The sequence below is a fragment of the Pundamilia nyererei genome, unplaced genomic scaffold, assembly GCF_000239375.1.
Source record: "Pundamilia nyererei isolate P.nyererei 1_Seehausen unplaced genomic scaffold, PunNye1.0 scaffold00011, whole genome shotgun sequence".
In the NCBI taxonomy this organism is placed as follows: Eukaryota; Metazoa; Chordata; class Actinopteri; order Cichliformes; family Cichlidae; genus Pundamilia; species Pundamilia nyererei.
In genome coordinates, this window is record NW_005187412.1 from 6,329,293 (window position 1) to 6,353,878 (window position 24,586).

The window sequence follows — 24,586 nt, forward strand, 5'->3', positions numbered from 1 at the left end:
GAATCTCCAAATCAGTGTGTTGGAATGCAGACCATAGCTGACATGATACCACATGGATCCTCACACTGATGGGCTGATTTAAGAAATGGGGCTCATTAGTTCATGAAAGTAAGTCATCCAGCTCAGCTTCAGTAACAGCTAACACCAACAACTACATGTATGGTCACTGACCCAGTGCTGCTTTCCCCTTGGGCCTCAATGATCTGCCACAGGGCACTCTTGGCATACAGGAAGGACATTTGGTCACTTCACAGGCTCCCTCAGGATACACCTGCAGCTTCCTCTTTGACACATCAAAGATCAAATGCAGTATATCATCTACCAACTGATCAGACTACAAAAACGATGAATTTTTAGAAGCATGGATTTCTTTATTGTCCACAAACTGCAAAAATTGTGAAAATTGCTGAGAAACTCGGTAAATCATTTGGCAAAGTGACTGGATGAAAACTGTCTCCCGGTGACCATTGTTTTATAGTATAATCTAGAACAAAAACAAGTCGAAAAATATGAGTGTTTGTTTTAAAAGTAATCAAATCTTAGCCAGTAGCATAAATATAAGTGGAGGGTGAAGCAAAGTAAATGAAAAAGCTCTCTGAGAGGCAGTGAACACAGCATGATGCCAGCTTAGTCAAATTATGGAACAAAGATTACTATATTTACTGTGCATGGTTTCTCAGAGAGGGCAAACAAGCTAATTAATTTAGGCCAGAAGAGAAGAAGATTGAAATTTTATACCCTTCTGCAAACCATCATTCTATTATAGCCTGTAAGATAAACACTGAGTGGTGGTAAAATGTGCACATCGCTGATTCCAAACCCATATGAAACAGACTGTAAAGGAGGTTTTCTTGAGTCACATTAAACTGATATAGTGTATTTCGTTTAGGGCCAACAGAAACAATAAGGAAAACCCATGAGAGTCATATATTATATATCTTTGTATGCTATAACAATATTACTGGTTTAATGAGTATATCAACATAACGACAATGGAAGCACACTCTCCAATAAAATGTTGGAGAATCACCGCAGAACAGCTGGGGAGAATATGATGGTAAGAGAAAGGGAGTCAGTATTTCCCTGCTTCACAAGGCCTGTGACTCTAAATGTGGCACGATTGTTGGAAAATTGTTGCCTGTTCTAATGAGTCAAACTTCTGCTGTGACGGCTGAGTCAGAAGCAACATGAAAGCATGCGTCTGTCCTGTCTTAAAAAGTGTGAGGACACACTTTGGCCATCTTAGAACTAGTTTTAAACAGCACATCATACATGGGTATTGTTGCTGACCATGTATAGTGTATACATCTATTAAAGTCTGCTTCCAGCTGGATAACACACCATCTCACATAGCTTAACTCAAATCAAGCTGGTTTCTTGAATATAACAGTGGGTACACCGTGCTCAAGTGGCCTCCACAGTTGCCATACTTCAGTCCAATAGAGTACCTTTGGGATGTGGTGCATCGAGAGATTTGCATCATGGACGTGCAGCTGACAAATGAGCAGCAACTGCATGATGCTGTCATGTCAGCCTGGACCAACATCTCTGAGGAATGTTTGAGCATTTTTAACAGCATGATATCTCATTATAAAACAAAAAGAAGAAGAAGAAGAAGAAGAAGTAGAAGAAATAGCTCAATGCTTACTAACTGTTTCCTATTCTTTTTCTAGAATAGAATGACGGCAGCTGTTTTTGTGGTCAAAAACATGAATGTCATTTCTTGTTAGCTGAAGGTGAGACTCTTTCTGTTAATTCCAGAGAGGGCTAAATAATTCTCACATCACTGTGCTCTAAAGTATTTAGAGTATTTATATTTCATTACATACATTTAATCTGTGATGGGAAGCATAGCAGATAGATTAGATAAATGCACAAACATGTAGTAATTTTCCAGAAAAGAAAGGTTGAGATCGGTGTTTGCTCATCTGCTTTTCCAGCCCCGTTGTTCCTCAGCGGAGCCAACTTGATGATGTTACAAGAGCTAAGTGAGCTGTTAAAACTGTCCCTCATCCTCTCTCCAGTGTACACAGCCTATCACTGTGCCAGCTGCTCAGACATGCTGTGAGTTGTCTCGCAAACACCGGTGTCCCCTGTGAAAACTCAGTGAAAATCTCTACCACTCTTCAGTTAGTGCTAAAATTTAAGGATTTGACAGAAAAGTCACGCAACACAATACTGACAAGCAGCCTAAAACAAAGGCAGGACATTTATACCTCTAAGATTATTATGCACAACAGATGATTTGATAAATGTGCTTGTGTCACACAATAAAACCACATCTAATTATGCTTCATCCCATTCAGAAACATCTATCATCACCTTTCATGAAGCGCCTTTTTACCCCTTACCCCACTTTGTGAACACATTACCTCAACGAGGTGATGTAGGATTTTCACATTAATACCATAGGTGCTACTAAAAAGCTCACACCAGTTCAAATCTCAGTGACCTCGACATTAAGTTTTCCAAAACTCTTGTCAATGCACATACAGACACATCAGGGGAAGCTTAGAGTTCGATTTCTTACCCAAGGATACTTCAGCATGAGGAGAAGGAGTCGAGAACTGATCGACCTTATTTTCCAATTGGTACGCAACTCACTCTGCCAAGTGAGCTACCACCACCCTTAAAATGCATCGCCCAGGAATCGAACCCAGCTCGCAAGAATGGGAATCTTGCATGATACCACTACACCAGCGATGCTCGAGATGCACCAACCTTAAAGACTCCTTAAGGTGGATGTGAGGTCTGTGGAATTGTCAGCTCTGAATTTCAGAGTTCTCATAAACAGAATCTATGGCTAACACACACACAGGCACGTTACCAAGACTATAAAATGCCAGCAGATGTTTCCAGGTGTAACGTGCCAGTTAACCTCAGCAAGGCACACAATTTAGATCCCCTCTCTGCCCCCTGCAGCACTAAAAGACTCCAAACTTCCCTGCGTCACTTTCCAGCTCGTGTTTTTCTCTCACTGCATTTCTGTCTGCCCTTTTCATTGTTCACCAAAGGTCACAGAAGTGTCTCATTATTATCATGTGATGTTTTACGTGAAGACTGAAGACTGAAAGGTCACAAGCCTTGTTCACAAATAAAACATAGCAAGAGGCCTCCTGACCAAAATAGTGTACATATAACAATTATTGCTGTGTGTGTGTGTTGGTTAAAAATAAAAAAAACCAGACTGATCTCGAGAGGAGGATAAGCAGTGTAATGTAAAAACAGAACTTTCTTCTTTGTTCTTAAAGCACAGGCTTTTTGCAGCAAACTACAAAAGTCACAGAAGTCAAACTGCAACTTGCACCAAGAGGGGGGTTGTTATTTTATTTTTACAACGCTAACACTTTAATGCATCACCAGGGGGCTTCTGTTAAATGTCCTTCTCTCTCCAGGAAACCCTTAAAATCCCTACGATGAATCTCGCCTTCCATTGTCTGATTAAAACTAAAACAAATATCCTGATGCAGAAAATCCTATGTTAAGTGAATTCTATGACACTTAGAACTCTTGAACTTCTACTTTTAAATATGAGGATTGTTTTGTTTTTAACTTTTTTAAATGTTTTTTTTTTTCACATGCAATTAAAACATCGCAACTTTTTTTCTCCACAGTTTGTGTGACGCGAGGCAGGAGCCAGCAATGTCTCCTGGGCCACGTTGAAGGGTTACATCACGTCTGTGCTGCCGAAAGAGTCCAGCAAGTTACTTCTCCCTCTCTCTCTCTTTAATGCTCTCCAGACAATCAGATTCATTATTACATGCTATGTGTTCTGATGGTGTTCTGTTTGAAGTGGCCATGAAAGAGCCTTTTAAGAACCGTGCAGACTAGGTGGGCGGCGCTGTCTGCATGACTCACTTCTACATACATCAGGGCAAAGAAGCGATGGGTTTTAAGAAGCATTTCATTACGTAAAACTGAAAGATAAAACTTCAAATGATGCATGCTAACTGATTTATGACTCGGGAATATTCAAAACAAATGTGAAAAGAAACTCGTAAAACTCATGGTGATGTGCATTTTGCCCTGCTCGCAGGCTTCCAGGAGCTACTAACCTTTAGACTGATTGCTTTCTTACATTTGACAGATTGAACTGAAGGTTTGGGTTACAATCATAGGTACAGGCCGATGATAGTGGCTGCTTTGAAAAAAAAAAAACTACTTCAGAGCAAAAAGACTGTCAAATCTCAAGGAAACAAGTGTGACTAATTACACAATTTTTAGTTCTTTAGTCTCATCTGATTAATTCTTAAAACTTCTGTCCGCTCACAAAAAAATCTCTCTCTACTTTATGTTGCATCAAAGCAGTTTGAGAGATTATTCAACCAAATGTCACGAAGGTTTTAGAAGTAATAAAAGAGTCTTTTCTGAATATTTTTGCAGTTTCGGCTGTGTAATTCTGACCACTCTTACCACCCTTCCACACACCATTAATGAAGCTATAAAACACCCATAACCTCAGACTGTATGTGACATGGCAGTGACAGGATTTTGATATAAAGTTAACATTGCTTCGTTTTGATCCAGCATTTAACCTGCTTTGCAGTTTGTAATATGTCCCTGTACACGTCTTTTCTCCCCATTCCCCTTCCTTAAGAACCACTTCTTGACAGTCACCCTTCCACTGAGACTGTTTCAGATGAGTCAGGTCTCGTGTCTGGATTGCTTCTAAACAACACGGCTTTCATCTGCTGTAGATTTTTTCCCCCTCCACTTTCCCATTTTTTGGAAATCACCTTGCTGTTGCTTTTTTATGCCTTTTAAATTGTGTTATTTTTTGCTTTTATAGCTCAAACTAAATAAAATTAGGGGGAAATGTGTTTTTCTGACAGGCTGCTAGTAACAAAGTGCTTAAATATACAATTTAAATGGGTTTTTTTGCTAAGTTATCTGTTATGTGTAGACACAACACTGATTAACCCTTGAGTTAGGTGCTTTTTTATGCTTAAATGATTCATAGGTCAGTTTTAAGTGGCTTAGCAAACATGTAAAATGAGGAGAAAAGCGGCCAGTGTCCAAAAAAAGAACTATTTCTCAAGACCACCATAAAAGTTACAAGAAAGTCAGGCTCCTTGGAAGCAAAATATAAAGAAATGACAGGGGACTCCAGACTTTTCTGCAGTACTGTATCTTGAATAAGAATGCTAACATGCTTTTTTTCATGAATGCTTTTTATTGATATTAATATTTGTGCATTTATAATTACAGTTACAAAAAAGGAAAAAAGACAACATTTCTCTTGAAACAGTGACAGCAACTATGGCAGTTTTCCCTTACGCCTATTAGATCTACTGATGTCAAAAGGAATAGCATTACATATACTATACATTCGCTACTTTTGTACATCCATCGCCATGAGTCACACAAAGCGTATATTAAGCTGCAGGAACCAAGTACAGCATAGTTAAAAACAGGAAATGCGCTACAGCGTTTTTTTTTATAAAATTATGCATTTCCTTTCGACAGTAATTCTCTACACACAGCAGCAAGTACATTTTTATACTCATCAGTAATCAAAGATAACAACACCTTAGACTTTCAGTAAGCCTGAGACATCCCGATAAGAGAAGAGTGGAAGATTTTGCTCCAAGAGAAATAATTTGCAATATACATACACAAACTTATCTGTTAGCTAAATGTGAAATTTTACATTTCATGAACTGTTTGCTCCAGATATTAAATTCTCCAATAATAAAAATGCCCCGGTGAGCTCTAACAGTGCTTACGGTGCCCACGATCTCTCACATCCTGTCTTCCTCTAATCTAAACAATTTGCTGCTGCTTTTCAAAAAAAGCTACTGACACACATAATTATAACAATGATCAAACCTATGTTAATTGCCTGCAATCATTCATATAGTAAAATAAAAGTTTATACAGTGACACGTGTATAAATGATTTGGAAACTCGTGAATATGGTAAGTACAGAATTTACCGACAAAGTTTCAGAGTACTGCGTATAATCAGGGCTATGATGACCTGAAAAAGTCCACTTAATAAAGATGCAAAGTGCGATTAATAAGCATCCAACTACAGCATCCTCTGTACAAAAAAAGCATGTGATGAAAGATATATAAGGTATTTTATGTTAGCAGAAAATAGCAAGCAGTGCAGTGTATCAGGAGCATATGCTTAGCCGGCAAAATATGACATGATAAAGGAAGTATTACAGCATCACCTCACTACATGGCTGTAGAAGCAACAAACCGAGATCCACAGAGGTATGACTGCGTAACCTATACAATGTGACCTTCACTTATTTCCATTTTCGCACTCAGCCCCTCCGATGAGTTGCATGGATAATAATCACTCCTGCATTAGTTACTACTCTCAATCCTATTTTCGCATGTTTAGCTGCCATCAGATGGCAGTACTGTCATATCACTGCAAACCACAAGGTTGGCTTGCTTTTAGAAACACTGGTGCATTCCCTCTGGCTGCTAAATGAAAAAAAACCAGCATATTTATAAACAGAAATAACATGTTTTCTGCCATGGTTGCGCACTATTAAGCTCTAATTAGAAATGATGCCTCCTCGACTTGAGAGACTGCCTCCTCTTCCTCTTCCTGTGGCACTGCTCTCTTCTCTCTGGCCAAGGGAACCCGCTCTCAGTGGTCCTGTAAGCCTCGTCGTACTCATCGCTGTCTGAATCCACCTCAGCCATGGGGAAGACTCTGCCTGGGAAAACTTCCTTCAGGTTGGAGGTGAAGAAGGCCTCGAGGCTGCGGCCTGCTTGGGCCACCTCAGAGTCAGGCTGCAATGACGGGGGGGGGGGCAGTAATTATAGTAAAGTAGTGACCAGTGATGATGTCGAGACTGATTAACCGTATATACACAGAAACAAGCAGAATTTAGACTTTTAACTTACGTAATTGAACTTTGCACAGTTGCGGAACATGAGATACATGTCGGCCACAAACTCATCAGGTGAGCTGTAACACTGGGTATTCCCCTTGCTCAGCTTGGCCCTGATCACAGACAGGTCCATTGGCCTCTTGATGATCTGGTAGTAATGGCGTGCCTGTGTGAGAAAGCAGTGGCATTTAAGACTTATATTATCCCCCCAGCCACTTTGGTTCTCTAAAACCAATTCCAATTTAATTATCTCAGGAGCACTCTGCTCTTCAAAATGCATCACATTAATGTTGCATGAGCTCCATTATGTATCATTGTGACAGACGTGCTTCTACCTGTGCACAGGGTGCATGCTTGCATCGCAGTCTTAAACTAAGTTAGATACTCAAGACCTTTGATAGCATATGGTAACATGGAGGTGACCTGTTTCTCTGTTGAAGTTTTGTTTATGGGTTACAAAACAGTTTAAACACAATGCACAATGAAATGTTGCATAAATATTTAAGTGTAAGCTGATTTAGGCATGAATGACAATTATAGAATGCCTCAAATATCATATAAAATGAGCTTCGTAAATACTTTATGAAGAAGAAAATGTATTCAGCACAATTTTAAGGCTCTAAGGATTCACTCACTTGGGCAAAAACTGAATGTGAGCAGAGCTGTGTTACATATAAAACCCATGAGGGAAACTTTAGACTGGTAGTAAAACTCTTAACTACTATGTGTCTGTAAGTATAATGAAAACATAAATATATTCTGCAAAAATAAATTAACTTTACTGTAAGAAAATGTTGATTAGCTTACGAGTGGACTGACGGGCTCTTGGAATGGCGCACTCAGGATGTTACTGAGGATCAGAAGTGTCAGCCGCTCACATTTCTGCAAAGATTCAGCCAAACATGAATGAAAACTGGCGCGACAGAAAGAGAAGGATCACAGTTAAAGAAAAACTAAAAAAAACATTAGTTATTGCCACATACATTTTTTATAGCCATTTTGATAAGTACGTAAACACTCGTTAGTCATGATATTTATGGAGATTTTTTTAGCATTTAGATGAACCCCCTCGGGTAATATGAGTGACAGCTGTGTTACCCTCTATAACATATCAAATTGACTGCTGTAAATAAGTTTGTTCTTATGAATTGACCTACTTTCTGGTCACATGGAGATAGCAAATTTGCTGATGCATTTTCTCCAGATGCTCTCTCATTGTCACCGTTGTATTCGACACCTTGGTGTAGAACATCTCTGCACAGGGTGCACACCCAGTCACCTCTGAATGAGGGAAGACACATTAGGTTAGCAGTACCAGCTTTATGTAAACTGTTTAACAGGAGGTGTGAGGATTGTGCTGAAATTTCACGTGAGCTTACGAGGGGAAGGTCGGCAAAGGGGGGATATGGCAAGAGAGGTGGAAGACTTTTGGACAGCGATCACAGCATAGCAGGTCTCCTCCGATCAGACAAACGGCACAAAAATCCTCACTCTCCAACTCTGTGCTGTCTTGCTCAGTCTGGACTTCCTCTGTGTCTCCGGGAACAACGGGATTTGCAATCAGGAGCGGCCTCTGACCTGGACCGATCTCCTCATCCAGGTCAGAGCGAAGTGGTTGCGGGTCATCGGTGGTCAGCTCGGGTTCAGAGTCTACATCGAGCTCAGATGCCACAGAGCCCTGAGAGTCTGGAGGCTGATCGGAGACCACGTCAGAATCAGTCTCGCCCTGAAAAGTGGGGTCGTATACAGGCTGGATGTCGGACTCCGTTTCAGCATCACCTGATTCTGTATCTGCATCCAACCCTCGGCCGTCTGGTCCCGCATCTGATTCTGGATCTGCCTCATACTCCAGACTTGGCTCTGAGTCGCCACACAGCCCCATCTCTGCAGACTTCTGCTCAGCTCTACACTCCAGTTCAGCCTCAGATGAAGACGGTGCATTCGGGTCAGAATCTGGTGATGCATCTGAGTCAAGCTGTGGGTCTGAATCAGCCTGAGAGATGACTGCTTCCTCTGACACTGACCTGGGATCAGAGTCAGAATCCAGATCCAGTTCATAGAAACTTGGTGCCACATATTCAGAGTCAGCGGAGAGCAGTGTGGATTCTTTACGAGGAACAGGTACCCCTATGTTGCTGTCGCTGCAGTCTGACTGTGCGGTGGACTCATTACAAGTTTGTCGCTTTGGTGCTGCAAGCACGCGGGTGGCCCCACTAGTCTCAGATTCTCCTGTTATTCCCTGTGTTTACAAGAGAAGAGAAAGGAAGGGATTTTTTTCATATTACAGTTTAATCTCTTAAAACCCTCATGCATAAATACTACAGAGGACAGCAGCTAGCCAGGGTCATCCTAAATTACCCCTAAAGCTTACTAGCCAACACACTTTAGCCATAACCAAGTAAACAAATGAAATAAATGGTGTGGTGACAGCTAATTATATGCCTGCTATGGTGCTTCTAACTCTTTAAACCCTAACCTAATTTACCCTTTAAACCAGGGGTGGGCAACTCCAGGCCTCAAGGGCCAGTGTCCTACAGGTTTTATGTGTATCCTTGATCTAACACAGCTGATTTAAATGGCTAAATTACCTCCTGAACATGTCGTGAAGTTCTCCAGAGGCCTGGTAATGAACTAATCATTTGATTCAAGTGTGTTGACCCAGGGTGAGATCTACAACCTGCAGGACACCGTTCCACGAGGCTTGGAGTTGCCCACCCTTGCTAAAAATGCTAACCGTGACGGGTTAGGGTTTAAAGGGTTAAAACATCTCCCTTCTTGTTTTGAATGAAACAAATGCACCACACCTGAGGGAGGGTTTCGCTCTTATCCGTCCCACTGGCAGGTAGAGGGTCACTCTGTCTTCGTCCGTGTGGTGGGAGCTGAGACACGAGTATTTTGAGACGCTCGAGGCAAATGACTGGAACCCTGGGCCTTGCAGAGTCGTTCTGAACATCACTATTAATTTAGAGGGATGTAAAAATAGGTTAACAAGCTGTTTTCATGATTTGTGCATGGACTGATCCTTCATTTTTTTAAGACAATACATACCTGCTGTTGCTGTTACTTGAGAAGCTGCATTTCTTGTTGGCATCAAAACCAATCTCTTCATTTATGTAAGTGATGGGGTGATCTAAAAAGTATGAAGAATTCAAGCAGTTGAAAATGTGAGGGGTTTTTTTTTATTGACTATGTAAGAAAAAAAAATCTCTGAGTGTTTTCAACCACCTGGCTCTGTCTTATAGGACATTAAAGGAGGTTCAGTTGAAGTTTCCTTGGCGACACAGAGCACCCCATCTGATGCTCTCCTCTGTCTGGGATCCAGCACGTAATACTGAAATCAGAATAAGCATTAAGTAAAACTCTTTTAATATTAATGTACACTTTTATTGATCCCCATGGGGAAATTCTTCTCTGCATTTAACCCATTCACTCAGTGAAGCAGTGGGCAGCCACCAGGGAGCAGCGTGTGGGGATAGTACCTTGCTCAGGGGTACCTCAGGGTAGCCGTTCAGGGGATTCAAACGCCTGACCTTCCGATCATGGGGCAACCACTTTACCTACTGAGCTATCCCTGCCCCATCAAGAAATAAAAAAACTCCAGCGCCATCTTAGTCATTAACTCCAGCAGCAAAATATGCTGTTAAACCAAATAATGGCTCCTGCAGGTTTCTACAAGCACGCGATTTTTCAAATGACAGAAACTGTCAAAAATGATTGGAAAAGTGGGCTCCTCATTCCCTCGCTTATCTCCTGAGAAAACTGTTCAACTAAACGCCTCACAGATTTGATTATTTTTTCCTTTTTTACAAGAGTACTGCACAGATTTAGTATCGCACTCTCTGTCAGACGTTGGGAATTTAACTATTAAAACTGATTTAGCAGAACCATCGTTTTGTATTCCTTCTCCCTTGCTCATTTTCATTCTCCCGCCTTATCAAATTGAGCACCTCCAATATATGCATAGCACCAAATCAGAGGTGTGGGTGCGCCGTGCCAAGAGCAGCTGATTTCGCCTAAGCTGCTAGGCTCAAGCAGAGATGAGAAGTGGGCTTTACACGTGCACAGGTGTGCTAAGCTCACTTCTTTCTAACTCTGCATTCCTTTTATCCTGCTCTTTCTGCACCTCCAGAAGCCTTTGCTCTTTCTTCACATGGCAGATGAATTCTTAAAAGCGCTTGAAAAACAGCAACCTAGTGACAACTGAGCATCTTAGTCCATCGATGCAAAGTGGATCTTGGTATTGTTTTCGCCTCTAGTTAGTTTTGGAGTTACAGTTTTTATTGTGGAACTGTGTATCACCAGAGATGACAGTGCTGAACACACATGTGGCGAGTGCACCTCCTAACTGTGATCAGTCCTATTCTCCCTGACAGCTCAGCCTCCCCACGTGCAATCATATTCTGATGCGGGGTTACCTTATTTGCAGCTCCCGCTTCTAGGCTACGAGCCCATCCTGTGGGCCTTTCGGCGTAAGGGCTGGCGGACGGGGCTGCCAGTTCTGTCGGGATGCTCTGGGAGCGCCTCTTCCTCCTCGAGCACACCGAGCCAGTGCTCAGCCTGCTGCTATTCTGCACATCAGACACACACTCGTGGGCTGTCACTGTCACCTCCAGGGATGTGGATCTCTGTCAAAAAACATAAATATATCCACACACACAACTGAGCTGGGGTTTCAAGCAGCCTTGCATGCACAGGTGCACCTGTTCATGCCATTAAAAACTGAAAGGAGACAAAAAAAAAAGTGGATGGACACACACGGGCACACACCAAATGAACAAAAACATCACTCAGAGCCTATTCAGGGAACACCTCAATCCTTACAAACATGTTGAATATATTAGTGTTATTGTTGGAGCAATGAAAGCTTTGGATATCACACCAATTATCATATGTAAATTCAACCCGAGAGCTACAGTGTGGCCCTTTGATTAAGCCACCACTCTCACAGTTTCTCTCATATATTACAGTTTACTGATCCAAGTCTTCCAAAAGGTTTTTTTAAACACTTTGGCTTGTGTCTCTTTTTCCGGTACACCATCACACATTTTCAGGCCAGGCTGACACCAAGCACACGCTCCTTAGTATCATGCGATTAAAACACTCACCTGATCTATGCCCCCTGGGAAACGTATGCAGGATTCAGGCTGTAGAGGAAAATAGACTATAATCCTTCTCTCTGGAATCACGGAGGGGTATGGGAATTTATCTCAGTGCAAACCAGAGCTAAAAAACTGGCAGCTCACACTATTCCCTCAGCGACTCATTAATGACAGGTTAAGTACACAAATGACTGTGCCCAAGTGGCTTTATATCACTTTCAGATGCTGTGACTTGAAAATGTAAAAATAACATATCTTTGTGGTAGTAATCACCCATCTTGAGAATTTTTAAAGAAGGGCGATTATGCGGCTGCTAAAACCCCTGGCATCACGAGTGATTATGATGAACAGCGAGCTCCTGGATTTAAGCATGCATTGAAGTGCTCGGCTATAATTGTCAGAGCAGCTCTTTTGTTTTCCCATCATCCCTTCTTTTTGAAAGCAAGAGCAGCTTTCTGTTGCGCCATCTGTTTTTGAGGCTAGCTGTCAGCTGTGGGAAGTGATCATTCTGGCATTAATATAAAGTGTTGCTTTTGGTTTCAATTGTTAATGGATATTAATTAAAACTGAATGCCGCCTCAAACGCTCCAACACTCGTCTACATGTCAATATTTTAAAAATATACAATAGCCCTTTCAAAACGCGTAAATCGCGGCTCTCCGAGCTTTTCATTCGACTTAAACGTCCCGTCATTAAGCAATTTCTAATGCAGGCTTTGGTGCCTTTGTGTAAGCAAGTGTTTGAACGTCTTTGTTTTCACAGGAAATAGGCTTGACCAAACAGTAGCGGGTTCAGAGAGGCACATATAAACAGCTTTGTGTGGTTTACCATAGCAGGGTTAAAAACTTCGCTTGAGCCTCTAGAAACTTTGCAGAACCACGTGTGAAGTGAAAAACCGAAGGCTGAGGTGCACAAAAATCCCACCGCATGGCTCGCTTTCATCTGAGGGCCAACTGTCAAACAATGTTCGCAACTCTGCTGCTTTTAAGAAGCTTTATGAAGCTGGATTTAAGCAGAATTTTCTTGTTACAACGAGGAGCGTACAAGAAGCACACTGTACATAAAACGCTATTTTTAGCTTATCGGCTATTCTCAAGGTGTCGCCACGTTTGATTTGGCAGATTTTTATGTTGGTCGCCCTTCCTGACACGACAGCAAAGAGATTTCTGTTTCATTTGTATAATCTTTTGCTTTAACACACATTTTTTGTTTGTTGTCTTTTTCATCTTGTTTTTTTAATATATTGTAGCTTCAGCTCTTTTTTTTAATGCATGTGCATATGGGTATATATTATATTGCAATATCCTCTGTTGGTGAGGTTACAGTTTTTAGCTTAATTTCTCACCCTGGCATCTCTGTGGTCTTTGACGATCAGTGCAGAGTTGGTCCTCTTTTGCTCTTTTCTCACACCTGATAAACACAGCAGCACCTGCTGCTGTTGCTGCTGTTGGACAGGCTCTTGATCCAACATCTCCCTCCTTTCAGCAACCGCTATTTGTCCACAGGTCTCCTCCACACGATGCGTTTCCACCCGGTTCTCTTCACTCATTGGATCCCTTTCCAGAGCCGTGTAGCTGAGCTCCTGTTGCAGAGATCTGCTGGTCGATAGCTTCCCCCGACGCCGGTTTGGTCTCCCACGCTCTGCACTTAGCCGAGCCTGGGTATTTGGAAGAACTTCTTTGCGGTGTTGATGATGAGAAAGATAGGACTTAGACTGAGAATGTGGTTGTGAGTCAGCAGCTTGTGGCTGAGATGCAGATGCTCGGCTGCGGCTGAGCTGATTGTGCCTTCTGTTTGGGACAGGTGATGCAGGTGGAGGACGCTGCAAGGAACTCTCCTGGTCCCAGAACCTCTGGATCTGCTGGTTCTGGTGCTGGGAAGCAGAAATATGAGCCGGCTGAGCACAGCTGGAGTTATAAAGTGTGGTGTCCAGCTGGCTTTTGTCCAGACTGGGAAGATCTGGCTGCGAATGAATGCCATGAAGGCAGCACATCTGAGGCTCACAGCAGGCTTGGTACCCACAGCCCGGCTCTCGTCCTCTGTGAAACACTGGTGGCAGAGTCAAGCAGGTAATGGGCTGGGGTCTCATAATACTGGAGCAGGCCAACCCTGGGGGATAAGCGCAGTTTCCCCCCTCAACAGTCAGCTGACCTGCAGAGTAACAGAGTCTCGGTGAGAGCCCGGTTTCAGAGATAGTATTTCACATGTCATGCATCAAAATAATGCTGATTAATTATCAAACAGATATACATAGTTACGGTTCCTTTTGTGCCTACTTTGCAGAGACCTTTTTTTTTGAGTGAGGAGGTTTCTCCTAGAAAAACATGTTCTTAAAAAAAGTCTTCTTGCATTAACGGATTGATTTTTACCTAAACAGGAAATTTGTTTCGTCCAGTAACTAGCATCCCAGTTGAATTTTATCTTCACAGGACTCCAAGAATCTGAGTGGTGTGACGCCTCAAGCAGCTGCTGCATCTGGAGTGAAATCTGCAGGAAAGGAAATATGAAAAAGATGAAAGATCAACTTTATTCATTTAGGGTCAAATCACAACAACGGTCACCTCAAGGCACTTTAGATTGTAAAGACCATTAAATGATAGCGAGGAAACCCCAACAATCAGACAACCCGCTGTGAGCAAGAACTCGGTGACAGTGGGAAGAAAAAACTCCCTTTTAACAGGAAGAAAACTCCAGCATATATTTGTAGATGATTATGCATTTCCTTTGTTCCTTTCACTAAAAATATGTCATTCAGTTTTTTATAATAAACTAAATCAACACAAGGGATAAAACATGCTTGTTAAAGTGGACTTCATATAAAGGTTTTTATGATAGGGCAAGAGGTGGACTACACTCAAGAGAGATTTCCAGTTGATTCACATCCATGAGCTGATTTAGAGGCACCAGTTAACCCAAAGAGCATGATTTGGACTGGGACAAATGCGAAAAAGTGATGCGGTGGGCAGCTTGAGGTCCACGCACAAGGCCCCAAGCTGCCCACTACACCACTACGTGACAAAAGAGTCAGTGGACAGATGTGTCTCCATACAAATCATGAGACCAGAAAGACAAATGAATGCAAAGTAAGTTTAAAAGAACACTTAAGTGGTTTAGTTTGGACTTCCACAAAGAGGCGAATCTCCCAAAACAGTGGATCCTGCACTGCTTATCATGCAGCTTTTCTATTTTTAAACCCCACCTAACGGGTAAATGTCAAACTCCAGGCTGCCAGTACAGAGCACACGGAGTCTTCTTTCTTTCTCATGCTGAACTAAAGCCAGCAACACAACTTCAGCAATTTTCTCAGGCTGCTCCTTCAAAAAAAAAGTAATCTCTAGCAAACTGACCTTCAAGTACAACTGGAGTTCCCCTTTAAATGTAAATGTGTGGCTTCTTTTTCAAAGACAATAAAAAGAGACTTCACACTTGTTGTTCTACTTTAAAAGAAATTAATTATCACTTCTCTCACAGGACCGGACTTTGTGTGTGTGCGTGTGCATGTGCGGGACGACGTCTGTTAACTGTCTCATATGCATACCAGGGCTCTGCTGAAGAGCACCGGGCTTGTGCAGTGATGGGTCATAGCCCAGGTGATGAACTTCTGAATATGGTCCAGCTGGCCACATATCTCTATTGCCCCTTGCAGCTGGTCCTCCAGACGCTGCTGGAAGCCCTCTGCAATCTTCTGCAGAAAATTAAAAAAAACAAATGTAAACATGAAGTTTTGTGTCCTTACTTGCAGAAGGCAAGCCTTGTGATTGGACTGCAGGTTAATCAACAGACAGCTTTTGACAGATGTAGGTGCTGGGATGTCGGTTTAAGCAGCTGCGACAGCTTATCACGAGCTAGCGACGGCATCGTGGCAGTTACAGATTCTTTGCGTGTAGATTCGTGGCCGGCAAGATGATTAGATGGAAAGAGAAAGTAATTACCTCCAGTTGCTCTATTAATAGGTTGGCTCGTTTGTTAAGCTCGTTCATCATAATCATCTTTGCCATTTTAATCTGGTTCTCTGCCTTCCTGTGTGCAATCTTCACTCCGTGAAGCCTGGAAAGACAGAAAGGGGGCAAATGTCTCAGTCCCTCCCTAACCCACCATTTGTGGGCAAAGTTGCTCAGAAATTGGACTTTAATGACAGTGTGGGTGAAAACCAACCTCTCCTCTATTTGTTTAGCGCTGTTCTCCACTGCAGACCTCTTCTCCTCCACCTGAACCATCAGACTCTCAAACAGCCACTGCTGATCCTGTAGGGCCTTTCCGATCTGCACCACCCTAAACACATGAGAGATCACAGCATCCACCAGAAAGTTCACTAATTTATTCTTTGAGCATGACGAACACCAGAATTGAATTTGTTTCCCCCGAGGACAAGACATTATGCAGGTGACCTTCGCAGCACCTCCTGCTTTCTAACATCACAGAAAACAAAAAGGTATGAATACTTAATGAATGTTAGGCTGGCCAAGGGTAGTGTATGCAGATATAGATGATAAAACTGACAAGGCAGTTAAAGAGTGTTACTGCTCACAGGAAGTTTTTTTTAACCTGTGGTTAGCCCTTCTCGGCAGTGTCCTTGTGCTGTGCATCTGAGGACTGACCTGTGGTTTTTGTGGGAGGACAGGTGACAGCTGCTACAGCACAGAAGGTCACATGACTCGCAAAAAAGCTCCAAGGGCTCCTGTCTGTGAGAGTGGCACATGAGGAGGGACCAAGGATACGACCCCGGGCCTGAACGACATACAGAGAGAGGAGGGGGAGGGGGGCAGAGCAGCAGTCAACAGGCAGTTCACAGTCAGGCCCACAGCAAGCAGCATTAAAGTAAACGCATTAGAAGAAAAGAAAGACTTGCAGTGTCATCAGCCTGTTTGCTCAAAGTTTGCTCAAATGGCATGCAGGATCACATGACAGCCTCTAACTGTCTTCTTGATAAGTTATGAACACTTTTTATTATTCCAAAGTGTCTTTTAATGTCATCAGTATAGGACAGATATGCTGATGTGAAATACTTAAAGAGCTGTAAATCCTTAGAAGTCGCCTCTAAAGTGCCATGCTGACCAGACCAAGCCTCAGTTCTTTAAGTTGTTTATTCTCCTGCTAGCTAATGGTCTGAATATAAATTCTACTTGTACCTTATACCTGGATTCTTTTTTTTTTTTTTTTAATGTTGAAAATAAAAGTCAGTCAGTGCTCTTACTGTTGCGTTAAACATACATGAAAAGAAACTGAAGCAAACTGTTACCAGTTTTGTTGACAAGCATTATTAAAGCTGACCTAGTGCTACACTTTAACACCAAAATAATGTTGTGGCACCCGAAGGAAGCTGAGGTTGCAATTGTATGTGTTAAAGTGTTTAGTGACAAAGATGTCAGTGTTTCAGCTGCTGTCCAACTGGCTTTTGAAGTACCATTAGCAACATCTCACTTTTAATACACACACTCTAAAGTGCTTCTCACCTGTACCTCTCTCGCTATATAAGAAGCTTTTGGCGCACAGAAAATCCATCTAACATTAGCTGGATAATGCTAATAAACCTACCCTACTGCTCTCTGGTGGCCGGCTCACCTCAGCCAACCCCCCTCCTGCCTGCAGATCATCAGAGATCTCTGTGGTAGAGAGCTGAGCATCACCTTGTGTGCATCAGCCTGATCTGACTGACCACATCCTGTCTATCAGCGCTGTCACACGGTTTTTCTCACAAGTACACAAACCAAATGCTAACCCTCCCACATCACAATAATGCTGTCTGGGACGTGCTCATTATGATTTGACAACTTGTGCAAAAGCAGCTGGCAACAAAGCTGCCAAACATACGCGATGGGCTTAAAATAGCAAAACACTAATATTAGCAAAAATGAAATCATCCCAGCACTGAGACACGTGTTAAAGACAGGTGCATAGAAATACATGCAGCTATCATGCATTAATCATTGCAAAAAGACACCAGTCCTGCTAACTATATAATAATGTGTTATACAAGTCTGTAAAGCCAACAAATCAAACTAATGTCTTGCCTTGTCCAGTAGGAGGCAGGGAGCTGGAGCCCCTCTGGTGCAGTTCTGGGAACTGGGTGGCACTGGGCCTCTGTTGCTGGTGTGATTCCATGTACTGGGAAGTGTTGGGGGTTCTCAGATGCTGGTGCACATCTGTGCACTGGTAACACAACCACTTGTTGCAGAGCGTACACAGACTCTGTGCAAGAGTCGGCTCTGTGCACTCTGAGCAGCTCTGAAAGAGAAACTTTGCCTTAAGTCATACAACAAATACACAAACACATGACAATGTGTTAAAAAGATGGGGTGGCACATGACATGTCAGAAAAAATTGTGCTGCTGCTTCATTTAAGGTGGAATCACACTTTAAGGAGCTGTTATGCGTTTGCATGCTTGCAAATGCCTCCGAGAGTCTTTGTAGAGCGACTCGTGTGGATAAATATAAGTACCCAACCAAGAGATTATCTAACACAATAAAATATCTAACACTGAAATCTAAAAAAGCTGGTTTTCATCAATAAAATGTTCAAATGCTCTCTCTTGTTTATGTCGTCTTTAGTTTCAAAATAAAAGCACAGAACCTATAAGAACAAAGCACTTTCACTTTTATTAATGTATCCTTGCCAGGACATTTGTCATCTATAGTTGATCCTGCCTAATTTTGGAGCCGTGAACAGCACCTCTGGGATAAAATCCGCTTTTGAAACTCTAGTCCAGAGACAACAGTAGGAGTATTCCAAACATCTAACAAGACTTTTGGGTTGAGAAGAGGGCAACACAAACATAAGAAACATGCCAGCTTTATACAGAAAGTGCACGGTGCACAAAATGCCACATGAAAGAAATATAATTTCCTGTTGTGTCAAAAAAGAAATTAAAGATAGGAAACAAGATTAAAAAATGCGACAACTTACCTTCTCCATTTCCGTGCTTTGCGAGAGGATGTGTTGCCTTCTCAGCGGGAGGGAGTGAAGAGGAGAGGGAGAAAGAGAACTGCCTGACGCCTCAGCAGCAGAAACACTGAGGCTTCTACCTGAGGCAGGAAGCAGTGTACACCGAGAGGTGGCCCCAAAGGAGGCGGCTTACATGACAGGCTCACTGTGCTCTCTCCTCCCCCAGATCATCCAAGTGTAGGACCCCTCACTGCAGACGAGGAGAGAAGTGTCATGTTCATATTCATTCACTGCTCGCTGGTGCAGCCAACAAAAAAAAAGGGAGGGAAAATCTAATCCTTTTTCTTAAATAAGCCTGTGCATAATAATTGGGAATTAGGGAGATAACATAATTATTTTTTGTAGGGCAAAATATCCCCGGAAGCCTTTCCAAATTAAAGGAAGGAAGACCAAGTGACCTACAATGAGCAGGGAAGGAGAAATTGTAATGCAAGCACCTTTAGGTTCTTTGCAGCAGGCAGGATTAGGTGATGCAAGGCTGAGGTTTTGTCAGGCTAAGTTGAGCTGGGCTAGGATGGGCCAGCTGTGGCCTTCTTCCCTTCGTCAGCACGAGGAGGGGACAAGTCCCAGAGGGGCTACACTCTAACGTAGCTCACGGAAACGGGGTCAGGCTCTGATGGGACTAGGATGCACTCCTGCTATTCCTTCTAAAACTACAAAATCAATCAGGACGTTAAAATGAACAGAGCACTGTAAAATGAAAGTAAAGAAGTACAGATGTGAACACAGAAAAGATAAATATAAATATAACACTTGCATGTCTTTCAAAAATACAGTTGCAAGATAGTGTAAAAGCAGAGAAACGAAACCAAAGAAGAGGTTACTGCTTAAACCAACCAAAACTTAAAATAGTTCCACATCAAATACCCAGAAGCTTTGAATTAAACCAATGTGGCATCTGGACCTATGAGAAAATCTGCCTAACAACAACCCTTTACAGTCTGACCTAAAAATCTGACAACTTTCTCATCCTTGGATACTTCAGCGGGGGAGCTCAGAGCAATCCCATTCCCCATTGTGAACTCAAAGACCCAATTTGAAACACAATTAGCCAGTCGTGGTGCACCCTGTGTCTCGTTCACTCAGCTCTGTAGCATTTTCAAACTGCGCACTCGCTTTCTCTGCAACCTGCACAGCGTTTATCGCTCACGTTGAAACCTCCCGCCAGCTTCCCTGCTCTGCTAAGCTGGCACTAGATACGCATACCATCTCCGGAGACGTCACAATTATAGAAACCTGCGCTATGATCTCTCCCTTGAAAGCACCTCCCGAGTAACATCTATTAACACTGAGGTGATGAGGTCACAGAGAAAGCGGGATTATCTTCAACCACTCTGAAATTATCATGCTGTTTTACTATTCCTCCCTTCAAACAACTCACTGTTACCAAATCCATGAACAGGAAAGAAACGTCTTCACTTTTCACTCATCAGATGTTAATCAAGCACAAAGTCTTCCTTCACAAAAGGCATCACATGTGACAAAAACATCCCGACCTTCTAACTCAATTTAATTTAAAGATAGAAACAAGTCTTAAACACATATTTTCCACATCATGTTTATCTTTTGAATGTGGGCTAGTTGAACCGGTATAGCTGATAGGCTATAAAATAACATGACATTTATTTTCAGTGTTATTTATTTTAAAGGGGTGTTTATAATTTTTTTGTCACCAGGGGGCAGAATAAGCAGGCAGACGAACAACTCTCACATATTATTGCTCTTTAGCTGCAATGGCTACCTTCTTAATAAACTACTTTCCACATGTGCCAACAACACAATTTAATATTCAAATGTAATATTACTGACATCGGTTCAGCCTCAGCATGTAAGCCATAAATCCAAAAACACTGAACTAGCAAAAGACTCATAAAGCTGCACAGTAAAAATTCCCAGTTCGTCATTACACTGGCAATACTGTTGATATTACAGGTAGTCTGTAATTAAGTGTTCTGTGCAAAACTCCTGAACCACCCCTCAAGGGGTGAACCTGTGTTGTGTTTACATAACAGGCAACTTAGCAAAGAACCAACAAGGTGATTCTCAAACAGCTATTAGCCAAAAAATTGGCAAAAACCATAAAATCTACAGCAGATGAACAGTATCTGAAAGTCATGTCCTTAAGAAACAGGAAAATATCCAGCAAAGCAAAGCCTCATCAGAAATGAGCTCAGTAGAAGCATGTCATTTTTAAGAAAGGAAAACAGGGAGAAATGAATGAGGTATACCAAATTATACAAAACTGTGCTGAAAATCAGTGGCAACAGGTCTTATGGAGTGATGAAATTTGAAATTTATAGTCCAAATATTGTCAATAGGCATAGTGGAGATCTAGTGAGTGTCTAGAGCCATCTGTAAAACACAGTGAAGGCTCTGTCAGATTTGATGGGATTATGAATGCAGAAAAGTACCATCAGATTTTAAACCACCATGCAGTACCATCTGATTGGCAACAGCTTCGTAGCTCAGGATGACAATGCAAACCCTTTGAGCATACCTGGATAGAAAAACATACGACTGAACACTGTCAGTCATGGACTGGCCTCCCCAGAGCCCGGGACTCAACATTTTTGAAGCAGTGTGAGATCATCTTGACAGAGAATGAAACAAAAGGCAGCCAACATCCAAAGAGAAGCTTTAAGAAATCGTCCCTAAGAGAGTTCAGACTGTGTTGAAAAAGAAAGGTGGTCATGCCAAATATTGACTTTCAAGCTTGTTGAAATTGTAAAAGCTCAGTTTTTTGCTTTTTTTTTTTTTGCATGTGTTTCAATAAATCATTGCACCTATTTTCCATTTTCCTACCAAAATATAAAGAAAGGAAGGGTAGCTCGAGAATTTTGCACAGCACGATAGGTTAACCACTGCATTTCATTTATAGTAGTACATGCTACAACATTAATATATAATAATATATATGCAAAACATAAAATAATATTTTATTAAAATTTGTTAACTAACAGGGTGCTGCAGCTACTCTGCAGCACTAAGGATGCTGGGAGCTGCGGTCCTCTAGCAGGCTTCTCAAATGCTAATTTGGATTTACATTAAACTACATTTCTTTACATTGAAGCAAAAGAAAACATTTGAAATTAAACTTCACTGAAAAAAAGTATAATATTAATATAATATTCATAGCAAAACTTACAGAATAAGGAGCTCAATTCACGCAATAAATAAGAGGAGTTAAATATCGAGAAGTTCATCACAGCCGGTGGCCTCTAAAACGAAATTGGCCTATATGAAATCCAGAGCCGTGCAGAAGTTATTTTATGTGAGTCAAGTCACAGGACATGCCACAAACTAAACAAACAAAAAGTTTCTGCACACCACTAAGTCATGGGGTGTAATTGTGAAAGAATCGATTTTTTACCCTCTTTATCTTATCGAGGCGTTAAAAAAATTAGTTTTAGCTTAATAATAAATACAAGTTCATCAAATTATTGCAATGAATACCTGTTTAGTGTTTAGGTTACATTATGACTGAACTGTAAACAATGTAAAACAGCACATCCGTATCTGAATAGCACCCAACCCTTGTGGGAAACTTACATTAAGCGTGAACAGTAATGTGTAGTTTTTGTATTAGCCCACTGCATAAGGCTGTGGGAATTCGGGATTTCCTGTGATTTTCCTTCTGGCGTATTACGCGTTCGGCTACCTGTTCCATCTGTTTATGGATGTGCTGTCAGCACCTTATTAAAGCTTCTTCAAATAACAACAGCAAGCACGTCAGAGACATCGCAGAGTACCTGCCCCTTCATCCACAGCCTGCCTCTGCATCAGCAGTCAGCGCATCACTGAGCGTGATATTATTTTTTAGAAAGTGCGCATGAGATTCCGCCCCTATCATGGCATCATGGTGCAATCCACAACACAGAGAAGGACAGCACGCAAACACAAAGTAAACACACGGATACTTTCCACCACTAAGCAGCTACAAACTGTGCCTGTGTACAAATTAAATCCCCTCACGAAGCGCACGGCTCGTGCAAAACATCCTGTCAGGTAAACATCAGTGTGCGCGCGTGTGAGGATGTCACAGTGTTGTTTTTGGTCCGGAGGAAACGAGACTGTCTGCCGAGAAACTCCGCTTCTGTCAGCCTGCCCATCACATCTTGTGCCCTGCGTCTGCACAAAGAGAGTTTATCCTTTCTTTTTCTTTTTTTCTTTTACCTTGACCCGAGCATCTCCGAGTGTTGATCCCCCTTCGGATGTCGCTCTTTGGCCCGGACAAAATTTTGGAGATTCCAAGTCTCGCAGTTAATCGTGAGATTTTATAGTCCTGCAATACTTCTGACGTTTCTCAAGGCTGAAGTGTGACACTTGGCGAGAAGACTGCAAGTTTACAATTAGAGCCCACCGTCACTGAGCGATACAAAATATTAACGTGTAATACCTTTCGAAACTTAAATGCAAAATTATGTATTTAAACACGTAATTACAAAATTACAAACAAATCATCAACGTGACCAAAATGTAAAACTCCACATTTTTCTGAAAACGGGAATCGTGTGTCAATTTCTGAGTAAAAAAAAAAGTGCAACAGTGATAAAATATTACGCATTTTATCGCCGAGTTATTACTGCAGCATCATTTCAGCTGTTAAATTTCGGAGATTAGCTGGAATTCATAGTTTAATTGTGTTTGGTCTCTGAAGCGTTTTGTAACTATGTTTTTTTTAAGTGTTGTGCATTATCATTATAAAACATGATAGCGTTTTAAAATCAAGCAAGCATCTGAAAATCATAGATGACTTTAGTGCCTGACTAAATGTACAGAAATTCAGCGGACATATGAATGGTTCATTTAAAATCTCAACACTCACATCAAACATCAACATCAGGAACATGTATGACTTTAAAAGTCATCTAGTTAAAATAAAATAAAGATATGGAATACTTTATTATTAAAGCAGTGAAAACATTCAAATATTTCTTTTTTAAATCAGTCAAGCGAGTGAAGCCGTCGTTCATAATGGTCACAAATAGAACATTAAAACATTTTCTTAGACAGCTTAAAGAAGTAGCAGGTATATTCCCAATTTAAGGCATCACTCTACGCACTCATCCTTTCCTGGTCTTGAATTATTGATACTATAATCTGCAGGACCGTTTTACTGCAGCCACTTGGCCAGTTTACCCCATTTGCCCTGCTGATGTGGGCAATGTAGCAGCACATATCCTTGGTGTCCGCAAGTTAAAGTACAGCCATAATTTTAGCAGTATGTTGGTGGTTTTAGGACCTTATACTTTTACTTGATTTTTAAATTTGATACTTTTTTTGAGTATGTCTTTATGCCACTGTAGCTGCAATCAATTTTAAAGGAAATTATTGCACTTTTACTTTTTTCCTAGACATATTTCAGATGAATATTAGGAAAAATCTGTTTAAAAATAAAAAGATGTTTAAGTAACAAAGCCACCAACCTAAGAGTTGGATTCAGCTGCAACATTTAACTTCCTGACACCGTGTTGTTACATGAAGATATTTTGGGTTTCATTCTGTTTATTAAGTGTTGCATGCTGTGTTAAGCAGCTTTGACTTTATTGTGCTACGCTGTAAAAGAAAACCAATATCCTCATATGAGGAGATACTTCTTCTTTTTTCTTTTTACGTAAACTTCCTGTTCAAAGAGGAAGTTTGGTTTACATGGTAAACACAGGTTCTAATCACAAATAACTAGAAGAA

General features: G+C 41.5%; 1 protein-coding gene and 1 non-coding gene across 3 annotated transcripts; both read right to left on the minus strand.

Moving 5' to 3' along the window:
- Positions 1–2,635: 2,635 nt before the first annotated feature.
- Positions 2,636–2,706, minus strand: trnag-ccc (transfer RNA glycine (anticodon CCC)). The gene has a single exon. It is a non-coding gene; the product is annotated as a tRNA-Gly (tRNA).
- A 2,483-nt stretch (positions 2,707–5,189) lies between these two features.
- On the minus strand, positions 5,190–23,160 carry trim66 (tripartite motif containing 66). Of its 2 annotated transcripts, XM_005724322.2 has the most exons (19): positions 23,072–23,160; positions 19,336–19,551; positions 18,860–19,088; positions 17,967–18,180; positions 16,554–16,683; positions 16,111–16,227; positions 15,888–16,002; positions 15,494–15,640; positions 14,325–14,442; positions 13,301–14,106; positions 11,272–11,481; positions 10,082–10,187; positions 9,905–9,986; positions 9,661–9,811; positions 8,236–9,095; positions 8,014–8,137; positions 7,664–7,738; positions 6,870–7,022; positions 5,190–6,755 (listed from the first exon to the last, which is right to left on the minus strand). In XM_005724322.2, exons 3-19 carry the CDS (start codon positions 18,866–18,868, stop codon positions 6,519–6,521), a joined length of 3,654 nt encoding a protein of 1,217 aa, XP_005724379.1. In that variant the 5' UTR covers positions 18,869–19,088; positions 19,336–19,551; positions 23,072–23,160; the 3' UTR covers positions 5,190–6,518. The 2 variants fall into 2 exon arrangements, with proteins under 2 accessions (XP_005724379.1, XP_005724378.1); XM_005724321.2 differs by lacking the exon at positions 19,336–19,551.
- Between the last annotated feature and the right edge of the window lie 1,426 nt (positions 23,161–24,586).

Excerpts from the sequence above, each read along its gene's own strand:
- trim66 (XM_005724321.2), bottom strand. Across the intron at positions 9,812-9,904 it reads TCAAGTAACAGCAACAGCAG|TGATGTTCAGAACGACTCTG; the intron begins GTATGTATTGTC and ends CTAAATTAATAG. Across the intron at positions 7,739-8,013 it reads TATCTCCATGTGACCAGAAA|AAATGTGAGCGGCTGACACT; the intron begins GTAGGTCAATTC and ends GAATCTTTGCAG.